Raw genomic sequence first — 18,544 nt, forward strand, 5'->3', positions numbered from 1 at the left:
GATCGGCATCAGACACGGTTCACAACCGCGGCGAAATACATATTGCGTCAGCATCCGTCCAGAGTATGAGTACCTGCTTCCGCGTTCCATTGCATGACCAAGCACGGAGCCAGGTTGCCGTCGGCTCAAGCCCATGTCCAGTTCCTATCATAAGAGAAAACCTATGAACAAAGTCTCGGGTATCCCCGATGCCGTTTTCAGAATCCCTCTCCGATCATAATTGTCCGGCCGCCACCGTACCAGAGCGTGCCGCATCGACAATCAAGTCCCCTTTCCTGCCCGACAATCCACTCCCCGACGAATTGTCCGTCCTTGACATCCTTAATATTCCATATCTCGGTCTCAAGCCACTTGTTAATGTCGTCAATGGCCCGAATCCACCGCTCCCGCTGCTCCGGCGTCTCGTGGTCCGCCTGCGTGAGGTAACGGCCAAGCGTGATGTGCGCGCTGGGCACCACGTATCGTGAGGCAACCTCCACATGCCCCGTCGCCATGTTGAAGGCATCACGGCGCAGGTGATGGTACGTGTACTCGTCGTCCTCTGCCGTGCGGTCCTCTGCAGTCAGCGGCGGCTCGCCGGCGGCGGGCAGGAACGAGACGGCCACCGCCGAGAGGTCGTACGAAATCATGGGCTTGACCAGCCGAGCGCGCCGAGTGAACGTCAGAGAGGTGAGGGCAGGAATGACAGGGCGGGTCGATGCCAGCATGTCGGCGATCTCCTCTGCTGTGCGTGAGTGGGCAATCTCGAGGGTCGTCATGTGCATCCGATGCAGAGGCATGAGCCAGAGATCTGGTAACCGGGTTAGCAGCTTGTGTCGCCTGCTTCCCTCGACCTTGGGTTTGTCTTACTTGGTGCTGCCCGCTTCAGGAGCGTCTGCAAGTGGGATGCGAGCCGGAGGATGTGTTCCGGCGGCCTGGCCCAGAAGACGAAACAATGCCGCGTGTCCTGGAACCCAGGCTCGACGTCTGGGTTCTCGAGCTTAAAAAGCACGGGATCAATGTCTAGTCCCCGAAAGTCAGATGCTAGGAATCTCTCCCTTTGCTGGGCGTTTCTTGTCGTGCGATGTGTGTCATATCGAGCTTGAATCTTGGCCTAAACGAGCAGAGGGAGCGTCAGTTTTGGTCAACGACCCAGCTTGCGACATAGGATTAAAGGATCTATGTTGTCTCTCTGAAGCCGTATTGATGGTTCCGGGTCCCAGTTCCATCCGGAACACCCGCCCAACAAGGAGGCAAGGCGTTTGTTTTGGAGCATCGGCGGAATCATGCACTTGGTACCTGACCTGGGACTGGTGGGTGGGATATCTCAGAGGACACTCGACCCTCCATCTCCCAAACGGACCCCGAAGCTCATCTCCTTCCGCCTTACTCTGTCTCACGTCTAGCTCTTATCTCCGGGACATACTCTCCAATGAATGGATCGCAACGTACCGAAGAGCCATCGCAGACGCTGATGAGAGCATCATATGGGTTGTCACCGCGCTGGACCGCGACCCCTGAGAGGTCCTCAAATGTTGTTTTTGGGCCAGAGGCAGTCGCCACCATTCTGCGATAGTTGACCAGGCGTTCGATCGCCTTTTCCTCGCCCCGTGGTCTTGCTCTTGACTAGAAATAAAAAACGATATAAAATGCCCCCAAGCCAAGCAAAATACAGTCAATATTAGAAACTCTCAGGTTTCCCCCGAGCAGCTGAACTTCGGGCTGCAGCAGGTCCTAGATGGAACGTCCATGGCCCAGCCACAGATCCACATCAGCCTCAGCCACAGGGCAGCCACTTCAAACGTCCAAGAAGCAACCAAAGGGCAATACTTCAACTCCCATTGATCAACCGCCTCAGGGCTGTCCGCCTTTGAGGTGGAAAATGCCCAGATCGACGTGACATCCAGATCAGACTTGATACCAAATATACGGTGGACATAAGGACTCTCCACGCATATATCATCACCAACTCCCTTCACTGACACCAATATCCTCAACAGCGAACCGACTCGCAGAGTCAAGTGTGCTTTTACGAGCATGGCGTCAGTAGCCCACAGGGTATGTGGCCGTGCTTAGCTTTTTATGTCTCCAATTTCCAAGACCCGAAGCTAGCTGACCATGGCAAAGCATTCTGGGGCCCTCAGACCTCCCAGTTCTCCTGACAAACACTCACTGCCCCTTTGGACATTGCAGCTTGTCAAACGCCCATCGTTGGGAGTTCAAGATCCTTTATCCTGCAACTCCGGCTGAGCCCCTTTGCCACATCGGATAATAGCTGGTAAGACAGGGGATTACCAGGCTCATTTCGGTGCTGTGCTGATTGACTGACCAACATGCCAGCAACATGCTGCCCATCATACATGGCCATCTGCGTCCGTATGCTCATCACATGTGAGCCGGACATCCAGCATGATGAGCCGTCCGCCCCCTATTCGCTCAGGGGTACCATACCTGTCGGCCAACAGCCTCTCTCCGACACCAGCTCCAGGCCAAAGCATCCCTGGCCCCCAACCCGGCGAGGCTTACCGTGGAAACGGGGCAGCCTGTGCCAATCTAGAAGCCGGCGCGGAAATGGGCAAGACTTGTTGTCGACAACGGGCCTGGCCAGTTCACCAGCCGCACCTCCCAGCCACGATACCCTCCGCGGCTGGTTCATCCAAACGTCGGCCTCAGGCCGGAAGTTCCGGGTCTTCTCTCACATTCTCGGTGCAGGATGACCGGAGCCCACGCGGGTCCCCCGACGGGTCCCCCATCGAGGCGGCCACTCACGTCACTCGATCTCCTCAGCCCTCAAAATATTTCTGTCGAGCCCACGATCATCGAGATTTTTTTTTTCAAATTTCCCTTTTTCACAGAATCTCGAGACTGGAAAGCGTCGCAACCGTCTGCCCTGATCATCCACACTGGGCGTTGTGGCTTGTGATAGCTTCGTCCATTGAGCATTGAGATCAAAGTCATTCCCTGCTCACTGGGACTCCCAGTTTTCTGTCTTTTGTTCGTTTTCTCTCTTGTCTTCCCAATTTATCGCTTCGTTCAATTATTCCGACCCCGATTGCCTTTCTCGACTTTGCTGGGCCCAGCCTGTTTTGTCGGGCCTGAAGGTAAAGGATTCCATTGACGCGTGTTGACTCGACAACACCAAGCCGACTGATCACCGTCGATTACAGAAAGCAGATGGCACTCGCCAAGGGATCGGCCTCTTCCGAGGGCCGGGCTAAGGGCAAAGGTCGCACCTCGGCTCCCCGTGCTGCCAAGCGAACCCGCAGTCAAGTCAGTGATGGCTCAGACAGCGACTACAACGACAGCACTCGTCGCCCTCGTGCCCGAAAGGCCAGGAAGAAGTCGACCACAAGCAGTCCAAGTGACCAATCCAACAAGAACAATCAAGATTCATCCAAGGTCGTTGGGACGAAGGGCTCTGGCAAGGACAATTCCGCCGTAAGAGAAGCTACCACCAAATGTCCCATCAACTACATGTTGCCGCCCCTCTCGGACGTCCACGAGATGTTCCAAGATATGGTCCGTCGGCTCCACCCCGAAGAGATGAAACAATACCCCATCAAGCTGAATGTGGCAACTCTCTGTTCCGGCACGGATGCGCCCATCTTCGCACTGAACATGATTCAAGAGGCCCTTCATGACACACAATTCTCGGCATGCTTCGAGTTTGAACATCTTTTCAGCTGTGAGATTGAGCCTTTCAAACAGGGCTTCATTCGCCGCAATTTGCCCCATGGCACGGTTGTTTTTCGGGACGTCATTGAGATGGCAAACGCTGGCAGAGACGGCGAAGCGTAAGTTGTCTCATCTCCTCTTTGTTTTATTGATCTCTTCTGCTTTCTGTTATTACCTTCCGAGAAACAAGGAAACAAGTTGAATCAGACAACACCTGCTAACAACTTTCAGCACGACTGCTGGCGGTGCCAAGGCCAAGCTTCCCACTCAGGAACTGGATATTCTCTTCGCTGGCTGCTCCTGTGTTGACTATTCCAACATGAACCATCACAAACCGTCCGGTCAGGTCCCTGCGCTCGACAAGCACCTCAAGGCTCAACCAAAGAAAAGGAGGAGTCAGTCCACAAGGAGGATCGAATTTGGAGAGTCTCCGCCCATCAAAACCGACCAAGCCTTTGTCAAGGCCTTGGATCCGGGCCTCTCTCAGCTGCTCGAGATCAGCAATAGCGAGTCGGCCAGGACTTTCTTTGCGGCCATCAAACTGATTACGATTCTGCGTCCCAAGTTCGTCATCCTGGAGAACGTCTACTCAGCACCGTGGGACATGTACACCGATCAAATCTTCCCCAAGATTGGGTATGCTGCCTGCGTTTCCAAGCTGGACAGCAAGGATTTCTACCTACCGCAGACTCGCCAGCGCGGTTATCTTGTCGCTGTCGATGCCGAGCATTTCGGCCTCTCGCAAGCCATGAACATTACGAGTCACTGGGGACCCATCCTCGGCATGTGCAAGCGCCCTCCGTCTTCTGATGTCTCGGCCTTCCTCCGTCCTGCCGACGACGCGGGGACCATTCTAGCCAGGGCCGACATGGAGCAAAGGAGCCAATGGACAGGCGAATGGGCTCTTTCGTCCCTCCGCCATGCGGATGCCCGTCACCAGCAAGGGCTGAAGAAAGACGACAATCCTTTCAGCCTGAAAGCCATGCGCAACAACCGCATCATCCACGCAACCTACCCATCCCACTCGTGGAGGTCTTTCTGGGACGCCCAACCTGCCAGGATCATTGATCTGATGGACATCATCTTCGCCACAGGCCTCAAGGCGGGCTTTGACCTGGGATACAAGACATACATGATTGATGCAAGCCAAAACGTTGACCGCAACACTCTGGTCATCTCTGATCGGCCTGTCGTCCGCCTCGCCAGCCAGTTGGGCATCGTCGGTTGCATCACGCCTTCCGGTCTTCCCGTCGTCACTGACTCTCTGCGCCCCGTCACCGGAACTGAGACGCTTGCCCTTCAGGGCCTTCCCGTCGACGAAATGGTCTTGTCCACCGAAACCCAGGGCCAGCTCCGCGATCTGGCTGGCAATGCCATGACCGTCACGGTTGTCGGTGCCGCAACTCTTGCGCTCCTTCTGGCTGTTCGCAAAGCGGGCACAAATCCGAACTTACTGCAGCGCATCGAGTCAGCCACCCTGAAGCCTGGCTTGCACATCACACCCTCCAACAAAGAGTACCTTGTGTTTGGTCAAGATCACTGGACTCCTCCCAACGACCTGGTTCCCATCCTTGCCGTCGTTAGGGACATGGTCCGTCTGTGCCACTGTCCCTGGCCAGCCCAGCAGTTCTTCTCCTGCAAGCAGTGTGGTGCGACTGCCTGCTCCAACTGCCGTGGAAACCCAGAGCACGAGTTCAACGCCCAGCCACTCGCAACCCCAGCGCTGACACCAGCACAAGGCAGACTTCGTCTCCGGGACCTGGTGCCCATGACCATCCGTCTCTCGACGCCGTCTCCGATGTTCCTCAACTTCGTTGGCATGCTCAACAATCCGCTCGACCACTATGCCAATCTGTTATCCAACATCCTTGCCGGCGATGCTATCTACTACTTGGAGGACATCAAGGTCTCTGACACGGTGACGATCTGCTATAAAAGCTTCGGCACCCTCGCCCGGCTTGTCATCACGCCGGACTCGGATTGCTTTTGGTACATTTACATTGCGCCATGGAGCCCCGAGCGTGCTGAGCTCTCCCAGATGCCCGGTTTCGATCTGAGCCAACCCGTAGCCCGAGGCCGACTGAGGTCCGAGTCCCTCTCGGACGTGGATTGGTCTGTGTGGGTGTTGCATCGCGTCGACCTGACACTTTCCCTGGCAAAGGATGAAGACTCTGGCACGCTCAATGCTCATTCCTTGACCCTCACTTCCAAGCGTGACATCAATCCCTGGCTGTTGGCCTGGAAAGAGATCGTGGAAAAGAAAGTACATGGCATCTTTGCTCATCAAACCAAATGCGGCACCCCGGGCAACGCCCTCCACGTGAAGACATCCGCGCCTAGCTCCGACCGCAGCTTTATCATGTGGGATTCGGGATCACTCCGTGATCCGTCCGACGACCATTTCGTGTGGACCAACGACCCCAAGCGCAAGGAGCCGCATGAGCATCGCGAGATATTCCTCCACGCCACCTCCGCCCTCCGTTGGGACCTCAACCTAGCCCTTCTGGGTGACAAGGTGGATGTCTACTGGAATGGGTACTGGGCCAGCGTGTCCCAAACTCCCGACGTTGAGCAGCCGATCGTCCTAGATCACCAACAGGCCCCATCTGCTCAGATCCAGTGGGGATCTACCGACACTATCCTGTTGACTCCATGCCACACCAACAACCAAGGGGCCATTGCCAACATGCCGGTTCTCGCCACGATTTCTGCGTTGATCGACAATTTCCCGAAACTGCCTGCCCAGTTGATGCGCAAGTTAGACACAGCCTGGACCAATGGGGAGTTTTTCGTACTGCCACCGACGCGCCGCGATGCGTTCCTGCGCCTCTTTGCACACATCGGAAACGAGCTTCGCAAGTCAAGGGCGCCGAAGGACCTGTCCTTGGTCCACCACCTCGCCGGCAGGTGGGTGAGCCTTGCTCCCTGCCTTGATTGTGCCGTCACACCGCCGGTGATCACGGTCCAGGAGAGGCTGGATCAGAGGAAGAGCGGGGTCGTCAGGGTCCTTATCGAGGATCCCGACGAGGCGGCGCGGTTCGAGCGACAGTTCTTGGACCTGCCCAACGCCCTGGCCGTCGCCGCCCGCCTGGGCCTCCAGGGCGGTCGACAGCTCTTGGAAGTGAGGGTCTTGGTTCAGCCCAAGACCCTGGCCTCCAGGGCCATGGCCTACCTCCGGCAGGCCCACCCCACCGCGAGCCGCGGTGGGTGTTCTTTGGTGAAAGAGGGCCGGGCCTCCTTCACCGTGCGGCTGGACCACGCGGACCCGCCGCTGTCCGCTCTCGAGCCCTTCCGCTCCTCGGTGCTCCCACGCGCCGAGGGGGACGCGGACCACCAAGGGCTCGAGGTCATGCCGCAGAACCCTCCGCGGTTCAAGTACGAGCTGAGGCCGAGCCAAAAATCGGCTGTCGCGTGGATGCTGGAACGAGAGCGGGCTCAACTCAACTTCGTTAAGTGCGAGATTGAGGAAGAAGTGGTTCCGTCACTGGGTATTCGCGTGTTGGGCAAGGCGGAATGGGACAACAAGTTCCCATTCAGCTCACGGGGCGGCATCGTGGCCCACGAGATCGGCTACGGCAAGACGGTCGTCACGCTGGCCGTCATTGACGTCTCAGCGGGAAGGCTCGCGGAGGAGTCCGTGCGGGAACGCAGAACCATCGTCGATGCTGCGTGGCGCCTAGAACTGCCAGCGCCCTTCGAAAACTTGGGCGACGTGGGCGCCAGCCTGCCGCCAGCGGGGCCAGAGGAGTTTTTCATACACCTCACTGCAACTCTTATCGTGGTGCCGAAACACATTGCGCACCAATGGGAGGCAGAGGCGGCGAAATTTCTGGGCCTGAGAAGGCCAAAAGTGCTCGTCATCACGACGCTCAACGGCTTCTACTCCGCCTCCATGAAAGAGTTGAGGGATGCTGAAATCATCATCGTAAGCGGCAGCATCTTTTCCCGCGCCTTCCTGGACCGCCTCCATGGCATGACAAGGCAGGTCACCGATTCGACCCCGTCGACTCTCCCTGGCCGCGCGCGCGAGGCCTGGTATCGCGACGCCCTCCGCCACCATCGGATCCTCACGGCGGCCTACCTCGCAGGAGTTCGGAGTGGCATGAGAAACGCCGAGCTGGAAAAGTTGGTCGTGGATCTCGTCGACCGTGGGCTGCCGGGCCTGATTGAGAAGCAGCAGGCCGAGATCAACGCCCTGGAGGTCAAGCAAGTCCAGGAGATCAACCGGCAAACCTACAAGAAGAGTTCCAAATCCAAGGGCAATCGGACCACCGAGAACGAAAGCGAGGAGGAGGGCGGCAAGTCCCGGACGAGGACGAGCAAAGATAACCCGTGGACGCCAACATGCCTGCACAACTGCAGCTTTGCGAGGATAGTCTGGGACGAATACACCTACGACGGCGGCGACATCATCCACCTCTTCGTCTCGAATGCCGTGGCCAACGCCAAGTGGCTCCTCTCCGGAACGCCAGAACTCTTTACGCTCGAGCATGTCTGCCGAGTTGCTGCAACATTCGGCATCCACCTTGCCCGGCCCGAGCCACGCATGATGCCCGGTCTGCCGCCCATAACAACCGGACCATCTCTCGACCCGATGACAAAGAGCGAGGAGTTCCACGTTTTCTCCTCTCGCGCCAAGTCCGCGTCCCTTGCCCTCGAGAGACACGAACTCGCACACAGGTTCGTCGCAACCTTTTTCCGGGCGAATCCCCTCGACGCGGAGATCAATATCGAAGTGGCGGAACAGGTCATCCCCATCACCATGTCCATCCTGACCTCTTCCCACTACCACATGGTCAACCAGGAACTCCTTGACACCGGATACGACTTTGCCATCCTTCCAGAGCACGCTCGCACAATCGTCGACCTGAAAGGGCCCGACCTCATCAACCGTCAGGGACGCGAAGCGGCGAAAATGCTCCTCGGTCTTCTAGCAAATGGCCTTGGACGACTCGAAGCCTCGCCATCTGTCATGACTGACAACCTCTACGCGCGGCTGCGCCACATTGCCAACCAAACAAAGCTTCTCTTTGACAAAGCGATGTGGCTTCGGCACTGGGTCCTCGCCATCATGGGCGCCAACCCGACTTACAAGGTGACAGAGGCTGTTGAGAACTCCATGAAGCGAGTCAATGCAGTCTGCGACGCGATAACCCACGCCCTGTCAGACAATGGTACATTTGAGGACTTTGGTGGATGGGAGATGTTTGACTCTGAGGCTGCTACTATTTCTGGCATTCGGGAGCATATTCGGTGCAGGGGAGACGATCAAGCCAAGGAGAAATGGAGGGAGAGCTTTGGGGAGAACTGGGCCGACATCTATACCGAAACAAAGGCGCTCTATACGTGGCTCGACTTTTTCAGCATCGAGAAGTCGGACTTCAAGCTCCTTAACGACGGCCAAACACGTCTTCTCGCTGAAGACCTCTGCTTTATCTGGCCAAAGATCATCCAGCATGCCCCCCGTCTGGGTAACAAGCTTCCAAGCCCCGACTTCGTCCAGAACAACAATGCAGGCCCCAACTGCTCCCTCGATGTCCGCAAAATCTTGCCAAATACTAGTGAGCTCCTTGAAGATATCAAAGGGGTTCTCAAGACCACAAACGACGAGGAACTGGCGGAGTGGATGAGTCTCTGCGCCGAGAAATTGCCAAAGACAGAGAAGCAGTGGGCCGCTATCAAGAAGAACTTCAAGGTCGAGCCTGAAGGCAACAAGACGGTGAAGGCCATTCTGATTGAGCGGCTTACTGAGCGCAACCTGAAGTTCTACGCAAACGCCCAAGTCCCGCAGCTCCTCGAGATGCTGTGCGCCCACGAACATGGCCGCGGTCTCTGCGAGAACTACCGCGATGGTCGGGCCCCTCCCGACAGACATCGAGACATGGGGCAAGCGCTGGCCTTCGGGGAGAGCGTGGAGAGGCAGATCGATGCCGCCAACGAAGAGCTCAAGCGCACCATGGTGCACCTCTTCAAGACCATCGAGGACATGAGAGCTACCCACTTGGAGTGCAACTTCGCTCCACGCTACATTAGAGTGGCGCAGGAAAGAGACAAGGAGGTCTTCGCACAGAAAAAGCAGTGCGACAGCTGCGGTGCACCACTCGCCGCCGCGTCTTCGGCATTCTTAGTTGTCGCTTGCGGTCACTTCATCTGCAAAAAGTGCAAGGCCATGTCGAGCTTCTACTGTCCAGCGCGCCACTGCCCAGCCTTCATCTGCAAGCGTCCTGTCCTCCGGCTGTCCCAAATTCCCAGCTTTCCCTCTGGTGTCCACGAACCACCCAAAAAGGCGGACATCATCGCAGAGTTCATTAGGACCAACATCCCCGATAACGACTACGTCATTGTCTTTGCGCAATACCGACACCTAGTCAGCGATCTAGCCAAGTCTTTTGAGCAGGCCGGCATCCGGTTCCTGAACCTCGCAGAGACCAAGGACTCTGAGATCTCGACCAAACTTGAAGAGTTCAAGATCGGCAAGGCCGGACAGGTCATCTTGCTGGACATGGACAGCGAGACCAGCGCAGGCAGCAACCTCACCATTGCCACGCACCTCATCTTCGCCAGCCCGTACGTCCATTACGACCCGGAGCATCAGATCAGGACGGTTCAACAGGCCAGGGGAAGATGCATTCGCACCGGACAGGAGCGCAAGGTCAACGTTTACCATTTCATGGTCCGATGGACGGTGGAGGAGGAGACGCTGCGCAGTTATGCGGCACATTGCGCTCCGGTGAAGGAGTTTTTTGACAAGGACCCGGAAGGGTTACCGTGGTGGATGGAGTGAGAGTGTACTGGATGGAAGGAGAGGTGGGTTATATGAGTTCTGGTGAGAGGTATGGTGGACTTTGGAGTGGAGGATGGAAGTCTGTTTGAGTAAGAGTGTCCGAGTAGGATGTCGATTTGGGGATCATGATGGAGTGGATGAGACCAGATCATCCGGATGGAGGGTGTTGAAAGGAGGGATACTTGGTGATGTTGAAATATGTAACCATGTTAGAGTAGACGCTTCGAGGACGGCATGAATCCAGGACACAAGAACTGTCTGGTAGCCGATCCAGCCGAACGTGGCCGCTGAAGATATTTATACTAGATGTCAGAGTAACGCCTGTGGGTTCTGCTTTATTGCCAGGGCAGTCCAGCAATGGATGCAATGAAGCAGAAATGTGACTTGTTTGTTGGACACCGTCGTGTACACTTTGTGGTGCCAGTTGCGACCATTAGCCAAGCGTACGTTCTGACAATGAACTACCCAAATGTGACTCCAAGGGACCTTAATGATGATATATGTTCCCTTATTGTCGCCACAGCAACACTCAAGCTCCCAGACACGGCCACCTCACAACTTCGCTTTCCCCGTCCCGTCAGGTAGCGTCCTCAGCGTCACCACGACAGGAGCTTCACCTTCGACCGAATTCTCTAGACTCTCAAAAAACACTTCCTGACAATCCTCCTCCGCAATCCCGTTCACAAACTGCGTCACTACGAAATCCACCACCTTCCCTCGCTCGCTCCCTAAAGCTACCATGGGCGCATGCCACGTCCCAGCGCCGTAGGTGACGGCCTGGTCCGCCCTCGCCACGAAGGCGCGAAGTTTGCGCAGGTCGGGCAACCCTGCGCCCGGCAGCGGCCTGGGGTAAGAGGTCGACGAGGGGAGTTGGGCGGGCACGGCAAACTCGGCCGTGTCCTGGCCAGTGGCAGGGAGGGTGGGAGCGACGATGACGAGGTAATGGGCGTTCGGGTCGAAGGTGAGAGGGATGAAGGTTTGGGTTGTGAATGGGTGGCGCTCGAGGACGGCGATGGGGAAGGTGGTTGGTAATGGCGAGATTCCCGGTGAGGGCCCGGAGGTTGAGGTCCGGGCCGGGTCGGCGAGCGCCGGGGGGGACTCGGCCTCGTGTGGGTCCGGGATACGGACCCGGGCGGCGCAGGAGAAGAGGCTCATGGCTGGAGACCCGGGGCGTCCGCTGCGGGCTTGGTCGTACAGGTTGATCAGGTGAGAGACATCGGCATATTTGATGGCCGAGCCTTGATTGGCTTTCACCGCGGCAAAGTGAGTTGGCGATGGGACGCTGTCGACCGAAAGGGGGTCTAGGCCTGGTCTTGGGTTCTCGACAACGTCCCCAAATGGTGCAAACGCATCCCGAGTTAGGGGGGCAGCCTCAATGACAAGGGGTGGTCCTTGGAGAGTCACAGTATGCTTCCTCGGCTGCATTATGGCTTGGGGTTCTTTATCGGCCGAATGAGCATTGATCGGTTTTGAGAAGACGGGAGGGCGGGACGTGAAGACGGTATGGAGAGGCAGAAGAAGAGGATGATGGAGCGGGAAGTTCCCGGATTGGGTCCCCCACATCCAAACACAAGAGGCGGTGGAGAAATTGCCCCTGGTCACATCGCGTCCTCCCCGATGAATGACAACACAAACACAGAAACTAATGGTTCGTCTCCCATTTCCTTCGTACAGCCCATCAAAGCTTGGTTTTGTTTTCCTCCAAGTGGCTTGAAGACCGAGTAAACGATGGCGGCCTGCCTGAACTACAGGCCTATTTAGGCGAAGCATGAACATATGTACACTATGAGCGAACCTCAACAACTTTTCCATCCTACACCAGGAAACAAACCATATTATGTCTAGGCGACTCGGTGAATGTGTGTGTGAGAATTTTCCTGCATTTCCAGTCCGGCCACATGGGTTGTTGATGCTCCCTAGTCCACCGGGTTCCTGCACACACCCGACGAGTTGGAAATACCCGGGAATAGAGACCCGGCCAGAGTTCCCGTAGTTCCATCATTCTGGAGAGGTTCGTTAAACAACTCTATTTTTATCGTGAACTAAGACCGCATGGAGGGTGAAAAGATCATGGACGGCCGCCCCTCTCGCCAACCACTTCCATATTGCTGCCCCGCCCCTCGTCCCTGAAGCCTGGGTCCCTCGCCTCCCGAATATATCCAGGCCCTCCTCCTTTATCTTGATTTTCGCTCCCGACTTGAGTACTCCTCTTGACTTTTTTGACATTTTTCGACCTTAGCTCTCTTACACCAGAATAACGTCGAAATTCTCGGTCTGCCTTGGAAATCATCGACTTATCGTCACCTCTCTCTGGTCCTCCCAAGCAAGTGACACTGCTTCAAAATAAATGGCCCTTCCATCACACGATAGCCTTCACGCTAAATGTGCAGGACTTTCTGCGCGCCCCTCTCTGAGACGGCTGAAATACACGAAGTTTATAGTGAGCGGCCCACGGGTTGATCAATTCATATAGGTTATCATCATCTCGACCCGTTTCGCTTGTGTGTTTGGCTGGTCCCGGTTATATTTCTGCACCGCACCTGCATGCACGCGACACCGTCAATATCCCCACCCCACCAATACCCAGTATCTTGGGCTGTATGTGAACCGAAGATGGATACTGGAAACGGAATATCGCGTGCGGGATGGTTGAGGTTGTCCTGATGGTGCCGTTGCCCAATCTACGAGATCCATCAAGATGACCTTGGAAGCGAATTACGGTGGTTGTTCCTGGTGATTGGGTTTAGGGGCGTTGGAGCTTTGTGTATGTGTATATAAGGTGACTCGAAAACCTGGTCCTTTCTGCCCGGTGAGGGAGCAAGCAACGCCGAGTGTTTGACACTGGTTATCCCATCCCACCATGTTCAAGAGCAGCCTTGGCCACCTGTCGCTGCTGGTCACGACCTTGGCGCTGCGTGTCAGTGCGGCGTGCACCAGTTACGGCGTCGACTATGCCTCTGGTGGGACGTACAACATCGACGTCACCTCGCATGAATACTTCACTTTCACCACCGTCTTCCAGGGTATGTCCCCCTGCCTCATGAGCCCGGAAATGTCGCAGTGGGAGGAGGACTCTGGGTGCTGACAGGTGTGGTAGGATGCACCCGGGAGTCCATCAGGCCGATCCTCGTTTCACCAGATGACAGCCTCTACGCCTGCTCCGAGATCCCGACTGAACCCAGCGGGGTTCAGGTGAAGTCGGAATGGTGAGTTGCCTCCACGGCCGTCTCAACAACTGGATCTCTTGAATAACCCCGCTGATACTATTGCAGCGGCATCCCCTACTCCGCCATGAAGTCCGGGCGCTGGAGGATCATTCTCTCCGGCAACCAGCTCTCGGCTCAACGCACATTCAACCTCGTTGTCGGCGCCCCAGAGACCACCTGGGTGACGGTACGTCTCCGTTTCCTTCATCTGTTCGGCAGTTCATCTGCTAAACCCCCTTGAAGGTCACCCCAACTGTCGTCGTGGGAGTCACCACCACGGCAAGGGCGCAGAGTAATTGAGCCGTCCCCTTTCCAAGGCATGCCCCGGCAGCACTAACGGATTTATAGCGATTTTAACCACCGTCCTCATGACCGAGACCCTGATCGCCGCTCCGAGGACCGTCACCACAACCTGCGCTGGAGCCACGCGGACCCTCACCACCTACCTGCCGGGCGCGACAGTAACAACCACGACCACCGCAATCAGGACCGTGACGGACGGACTGACGACGAGCTACTGGACCACCATTGTGACGTCAACCGCTTCATGTCACTGGCTAGGAAGTGAGCAATCCTCTCTTCGCTCATCCTGCTCTTCCTTTCAGGCATGCGATGCTCACCAACTGTGCAACAGTCAACGGAGCTGGCCGGGCTGCTGCTGCCGCAACTCCTGCCAATGCCGCTGTGGCGGCTGTCACATCCACTGTCACTGCCACCCGGACGGTCACCAGCACAACAACGACCACTGTTCCGGGAAGGACAACAACCGAGCTCGTCGTCAGGACGACCACGTCGGTAATGTAAGTTCAAATCGCAGCAGACGAGCCTCTGACAGTCTACTCCTGGCTCGTTTTCCATCATAGTTGCCTCATAGTAACCCGGGCTAACACGTTGTCTCACCAGCACGCCGCCTCCTTTGACCGTTTGCACAGGTGCCGGACGCGACGTCACCCTCACAGTAACCAGCCGCAACCAAGGAACAGCGACCCAAACCTCGGTCGTCTACCTCACCAGCCACTTGGCCGGAACCGTTTGGGTTGGGTATGCTGGCCCATCGTCCCTAACATGTATTCTTTGATGTCGCCATCCTGCTAACACCGACATCCAGTCAAACACAATATACCACGTACACGAATTGGGCAAGCGCAACGGCGTGCTGGCAGTCTGGTGGATGGTACGGGAGGAGGTAAATGGCGGCCTGATTACGAGTGGCTGGACTGAAGAGAGAATAAGGCACAAAGAAGAGCGGGTATTTGGTTTCGCGGTGCTGATACAGGGTCTGGTGTATGTATTGTGTTTAGTAGTTACGCAGATGGGTAGTTCAGGTGCCTCACAATGGAAGGTTGATCTAGATTTTGCATCATGCAAGGTATAAAAGGTACTCCCCCCAATCCCCATGACACCCAACATTGGTGTTCGGCGACGAAAGCGAGTGGCCAAAACAAGTTGACCAGACGTGAATTGGCCTCTTGAATTGCTCGAGTGGTGCTAACGACTTATTTTCCGTGAGGTTCATTGCCGCGAGTCATACTCGTCGCCATCAGCATCACCCTCAAGCCAGATCTCATGGCCGTCACCCTCCCACACGAACAAGCTCGCTATCAAGTTCGAAACTGCGACTCCAGCCAAACACCAGAACACCAAGCCAACAATGCCTTTGTCGAGGCCAAATCCGTACACAAATCCGCCGAGGATTGGCCCAATGGCCCTAGCGAAACTTCCCACGCTCTGCCCGATCCCGTGCACCGTTCCCAGGACGCTGGGGTGAGGAGTGCAATTATTGACGAGGATTGTCTGCGCTGGGAGAGCAAAGGTGCGCCCAACCACCTGAAGGAACAGCACGACAACGATGGAAGCCCAGACCCACACGCCGTCCTTGGGATGCGGAGGGGGGCTGGAGGACGGTACGAGGCTGAGGTACGGCACGAGGAAATAAGCTACGGGGAAGGCGAAGAGGAAGAGGCGCCAACTGTGTACAGTACCGAGCCGGGCCGAAATACTGGGGTAGACGAGGATCTGGAGGGTGATGCCAATGACTCCAAGGATGGCCATGGCAAAGCCAACCTCTCGAGGCAGGAGGCCGAGGCCCCCAGTGAAGAAGAAGGGGGATCGCCGCGGGCCCGGATTTGAGACAGGGTCGTCGACAGGTGTTGAGAGGAAGACAAACCAGAGTGAGTTGAACGTGCCGAGATGTAAGCCCAAGAGGAAGTTGGCAATGAGTGTCGCGGTGACGTTTGGAGTGAAGATTCGCCGGAATGGAAGCCGCTGGGTGTATCGGGGCTGCGCCGGTCTCGGCGTCGTTCGATTCAAGGCATCCTCGTCCTCGCATTCGTCATCAGAATCGCCGCCGGTGGTGTCTTGGTTGGATAACAACACATATGATCCGCTCTGGCGTTCCCCTCGAAACCATGCCTTCAGCCTCTGTCCGATTTCCAGACCTCTATCTCGTTTGTCAAGCTTCGCATCCAGCGTCTGGACATGGACTGTCAGTTGTGTCGTCGAAAGGGATGATGAAAGAAGTGCTGACCTCTTCCAAAAACAGCCATGCTCCAAGCATCGCACAAAACAGGAAGAAAGCGGACACGAGATTCGGGGTGGCGTAGGGGAAACGCTGGAAGAACTTATTATCTCTGAACAAATCCGGAAAGCTGCCGGCAGGGTCGGAAAGGATGCCACCGAGAATGGGCCCTACAATGACTCCGACATTGAAGGTCATGGGAAGCAAGAGGAATGCCCGAGACTGGTACCTGCAGTTGGGGAGCGCCAGTCAGTTGACATGCACGCGTCTTGAGCCTCGGTGGGGTTGTGTATACTTCTTCTCCCGAATTGTCTCACTGATCCTGTATCGTCATGTAAGCAAACTTTTCTCAGTCAAGGTTCGAAATGTCATGACTTACATGGTCCTCAGAACGCCGACATTGCCGTTGGTGATGCCACCCATCGAACGGAAGAAGAGAGCCTGCCAAAACGACGTGGAAAAGGCAAAACCGACACAGGAAAGCACTACACTTGAGTATCAGATCTGGCATCCTCCTGACACACCGGCATGTTCGGAGACTCACTGGTGCCTGCAAGGCCAATTAACAAGACGGTTTTTCGTCCAAAGTAACTAGAGTCGGCAATTCGTCCCCATATCATGGCAGTCAAGAACTGAGCAGCAGTGAAGCTCGCACTAGAGAAATTGAGTAGGTAGGTATGGTCAACCAGGAGTTTGTGGCCGACTAATAATAAAGGCGAGTGGCTTACTGTAGAATGCCGGCTTGACTCGAAATGACCGAGTCTGGCAAGCTGGGATCAAACCATCGGAGCTGATAAAACAGGTACGACTGAATGGAGGTTTGGACCAGCGGCTCGCTGAGCCGAGTCAAAGCAATGATGAGGAGCTGGTCTTTACGCGGAAGATCTCCCCACGACACGGTGTCATGGCTAGGGGTTCGTTTCGCATCCTCGTCGACCTGACTTTGGTCGCACACGGCGGAGCGATTGTCGGGATTCTGTCTGGCTAATAGTGTTGACATTTGCATTCATCCACATTTGTCTGCATTGATGGATACAGGACTCAGATATTGTTTTGGTCAAAGGCGCAGGACGCAAACAGGTATTGGAAGTCAAGCACGGAGATAGCCAGTAACCCCGAGAGAGTTGAGAAATGGTGAGTGCCTTGGAAAACAGGCCCTAGTACCTGCGTGGTAGGCTATCAAGTTACGTGACGCGGGATGGCCCATTGCGCAACTCGCAACGAGGTCCAAGGCAATTGAATCCAGGTCCCATTGTGGAGAACAGGGGCAATCAACAAGGGCGGTGGTCAAGTCAGGCACCTGGAAGTACGGTACCTACCGACCTAGATACAGGACAAAGCGTCCACACAAGGGTTGTATGCACATAGATGCACGACGAAAATCAATATGTCCAATATATAGCAGGAGTCAATGTGTGAGGAGAACAGGATGTATTGTGAAATGAGGTATATCTGCCCTGTCTCGCTGCGGAGTTTTATGCCCACGACGTGTGTTCCCAGACGTGTCATCACCGACCGCTGAACATGAGGAATAACGGTCGCCACAACACATGAGACGTGTAGACAATGGAACGCTAATTCTCTTGGTTTTCTTGGGAAAAACAATGCTTCGTTATTGGCGAACAAGATGCTCCTCATTGGGGCCGTTTCCATCGTCATAAAAGATACTGACGGCAGGATGATACAGTAATTACAGAGAAGGGTACGAAAATGGCAGGGAAGCTCACAGTCCCCGCCCGGACTGTGGCAACCCGGCCGGACCGGAACGGGTAGCGAGAGAGCCTCTAGTCAATAAGAGGCCGCTTCGGAGCTATCGGTGGTCCTGGGGTCGGAGCGGAGCAGAGAGCGAATGACTGGATGGTGAATGGTGGATGCACCATCGGGGATCGGGTGGGTGCGGCCTCCCGGTGGTCCCCGAAACCGTTGCAACAATCCCGGGCACTCGTCCCCACGGCAGTGAGCGCTCAGGTCGGACGGCTAAAGTTCCAACACAGTGCGGACCCGCGGATATCGACCCGAATCTCCAACTCCTCAGCAACAATCCACGAGGGACCACAGCAACACAGACAGTGAATGTTTAGCGCCGTCTTCAACATGGAAATCTGATTCCCTGATGCTATTTTAGGCTGGCTATCACAAGTGTTTCATGGTACATTGCTACCTATCATGTTCATCACTACCGCTTCCAGTAAAGAGGGCAAACATTTATCTCCCCTCAGGCCAAGTGCCTGAAGAAGAGGCCCTACTGCTAGTATCTATTCTCATCCCTGATTGCCACGCTGGACTCTGATTCGGTTCAGCTTCGCTAGTATTGGAAGCAAACACCAGATGATGATACCTCTCTCCAGTCCAAGTCCTCGCTGTTCCCTGGGCGTAATATCC

General features: G+C 55.8%; 5 protein-coding genes across 5 annotated transcripts; 2 read left to right on the forward strand and 3 right to left on the reverse strand.

The window, feature by feature from the left end:
- Positions 1-197: 197 nt before the first annotated feature.
- On the reverse strand, positions 198-1,545 carry VTJ04DRAFT_9812 (uncharacterized protein; the record flags this gene model as incomplete). The annotated part of the gene is made up of 3 exons (XM_069368400.1): positions 198-790; positions 850-1,093; positions 1,432-1,545. 3 exons carry the CDS (start codon positions 1,543-1,545, stop codon positions 198-200), a joined length of 951 nt encoding a protein of 316 aa, XP_069214547.1.
- Positions 1,546-1,728: 183 nt separating this feature from the next.
- On the forward strand, positions 1,729-10,438 carry VTJ04DRAFT_9813 (uncharacterized protein; the record flags this gene model as incomplete). Its single annotated transcript, XM_069368401.1, has 7 exons — positions 1,729-1,782; positions 1,980-2,037; positions 2,107-2,131; positions 2,204-2,257; positions 2,320-2,370; positions 3,147-3,773; positions 3,886-10,438. The coding sequence occupies 7 exons, from the start codon at positions 1,729-1,731 to the stop codon at positions 10,436-10,438; spliced, it is 7,422 nt and encodes a 2,473-aa protein (XP_069214548.1).
- Positions 10,439-10,990: 552 nt separating this feature from the next.
- On the reverse strand, positions 10,991-11,863 carry VTJ04DRAFT_9814 (uncharacterized protein; the record flags this gene model as incomplete). The annotated part of the gene is made up of 1 exon (XM_069368402.1): positions 10,991-11,863. The coding sequence occupies one exon, from the start codon at positions 11,861-11,863 to the stop codon at positions 10,991-10,993; it is 873 nt and encodes a 290-aa protein (XP_069214549.1).
- Positions 11,864-13,298: 1,435 nt separating this feature from the next.
- Positions 13,299-14,834, forward strand: VTJ04DRAFT_9815 (uncharacterized protein; the record flags this gene model as incomplete). The annotated part of the gene is made up of 8 exons (XM_069368403.1): positions 13,299-13,461; positions 13,536-13,644; positions 13,711-13,831; positions 13,888-13,936; positions 13,993-14,208; positions 14,279-14,444; positions 14,548-14,685; positions 14,753-14,834. The coding sequence occupies 8 exons, from the start codon at positions 13,299-13,301 to the stop codon at positions 14,832-14,834; spliced, it is 1,044 nt and encodes a 347-aa protein (XP_069214550.1).
- Positions 14,835-15,156: 322 nt separating this feature from the next.
- Positions 15,157-17,162, reverse strand: VTJ04DRAFT_9816 (uncharacterized protein; the record flags this gene model as incomplete). The annotated part of the gene is made up of 6 exons (XM_069368404.1): positions 15,157-16,116; positions 16,172-16,391; positions 16,458-16,484; positions 16,542-16,603; positions 16,687-16,816; positions 16,891-17,162. The coding sequence occupies 6 exons, from the start codon at positions 17,160-17,162 to the stop codon at positions 15,157-15,159; spliced, it is 1,671 nt and encodes a 556-aa protein (XP_069214551.1).
- Between the last annotated feature and the right edge of the window lie 1,382 nt (positions 17,163-18,544).

This window comes from Mycothermus thermophilus (genome assembly GCF_041956435.1).
Source record: "Mycothermus thermophilus strain CBS 625.91 unplaced genomic scaffold VTJ04scaffold_7, whole genome shotgun sequence".
NCBI classification, from domain to species: Eukaryota; Fungi; Ascomycota; class Sordariomycetes; order Sordariales; family Chaetomiaceae; genus Mycothermus; species Mycothermus thermophilus.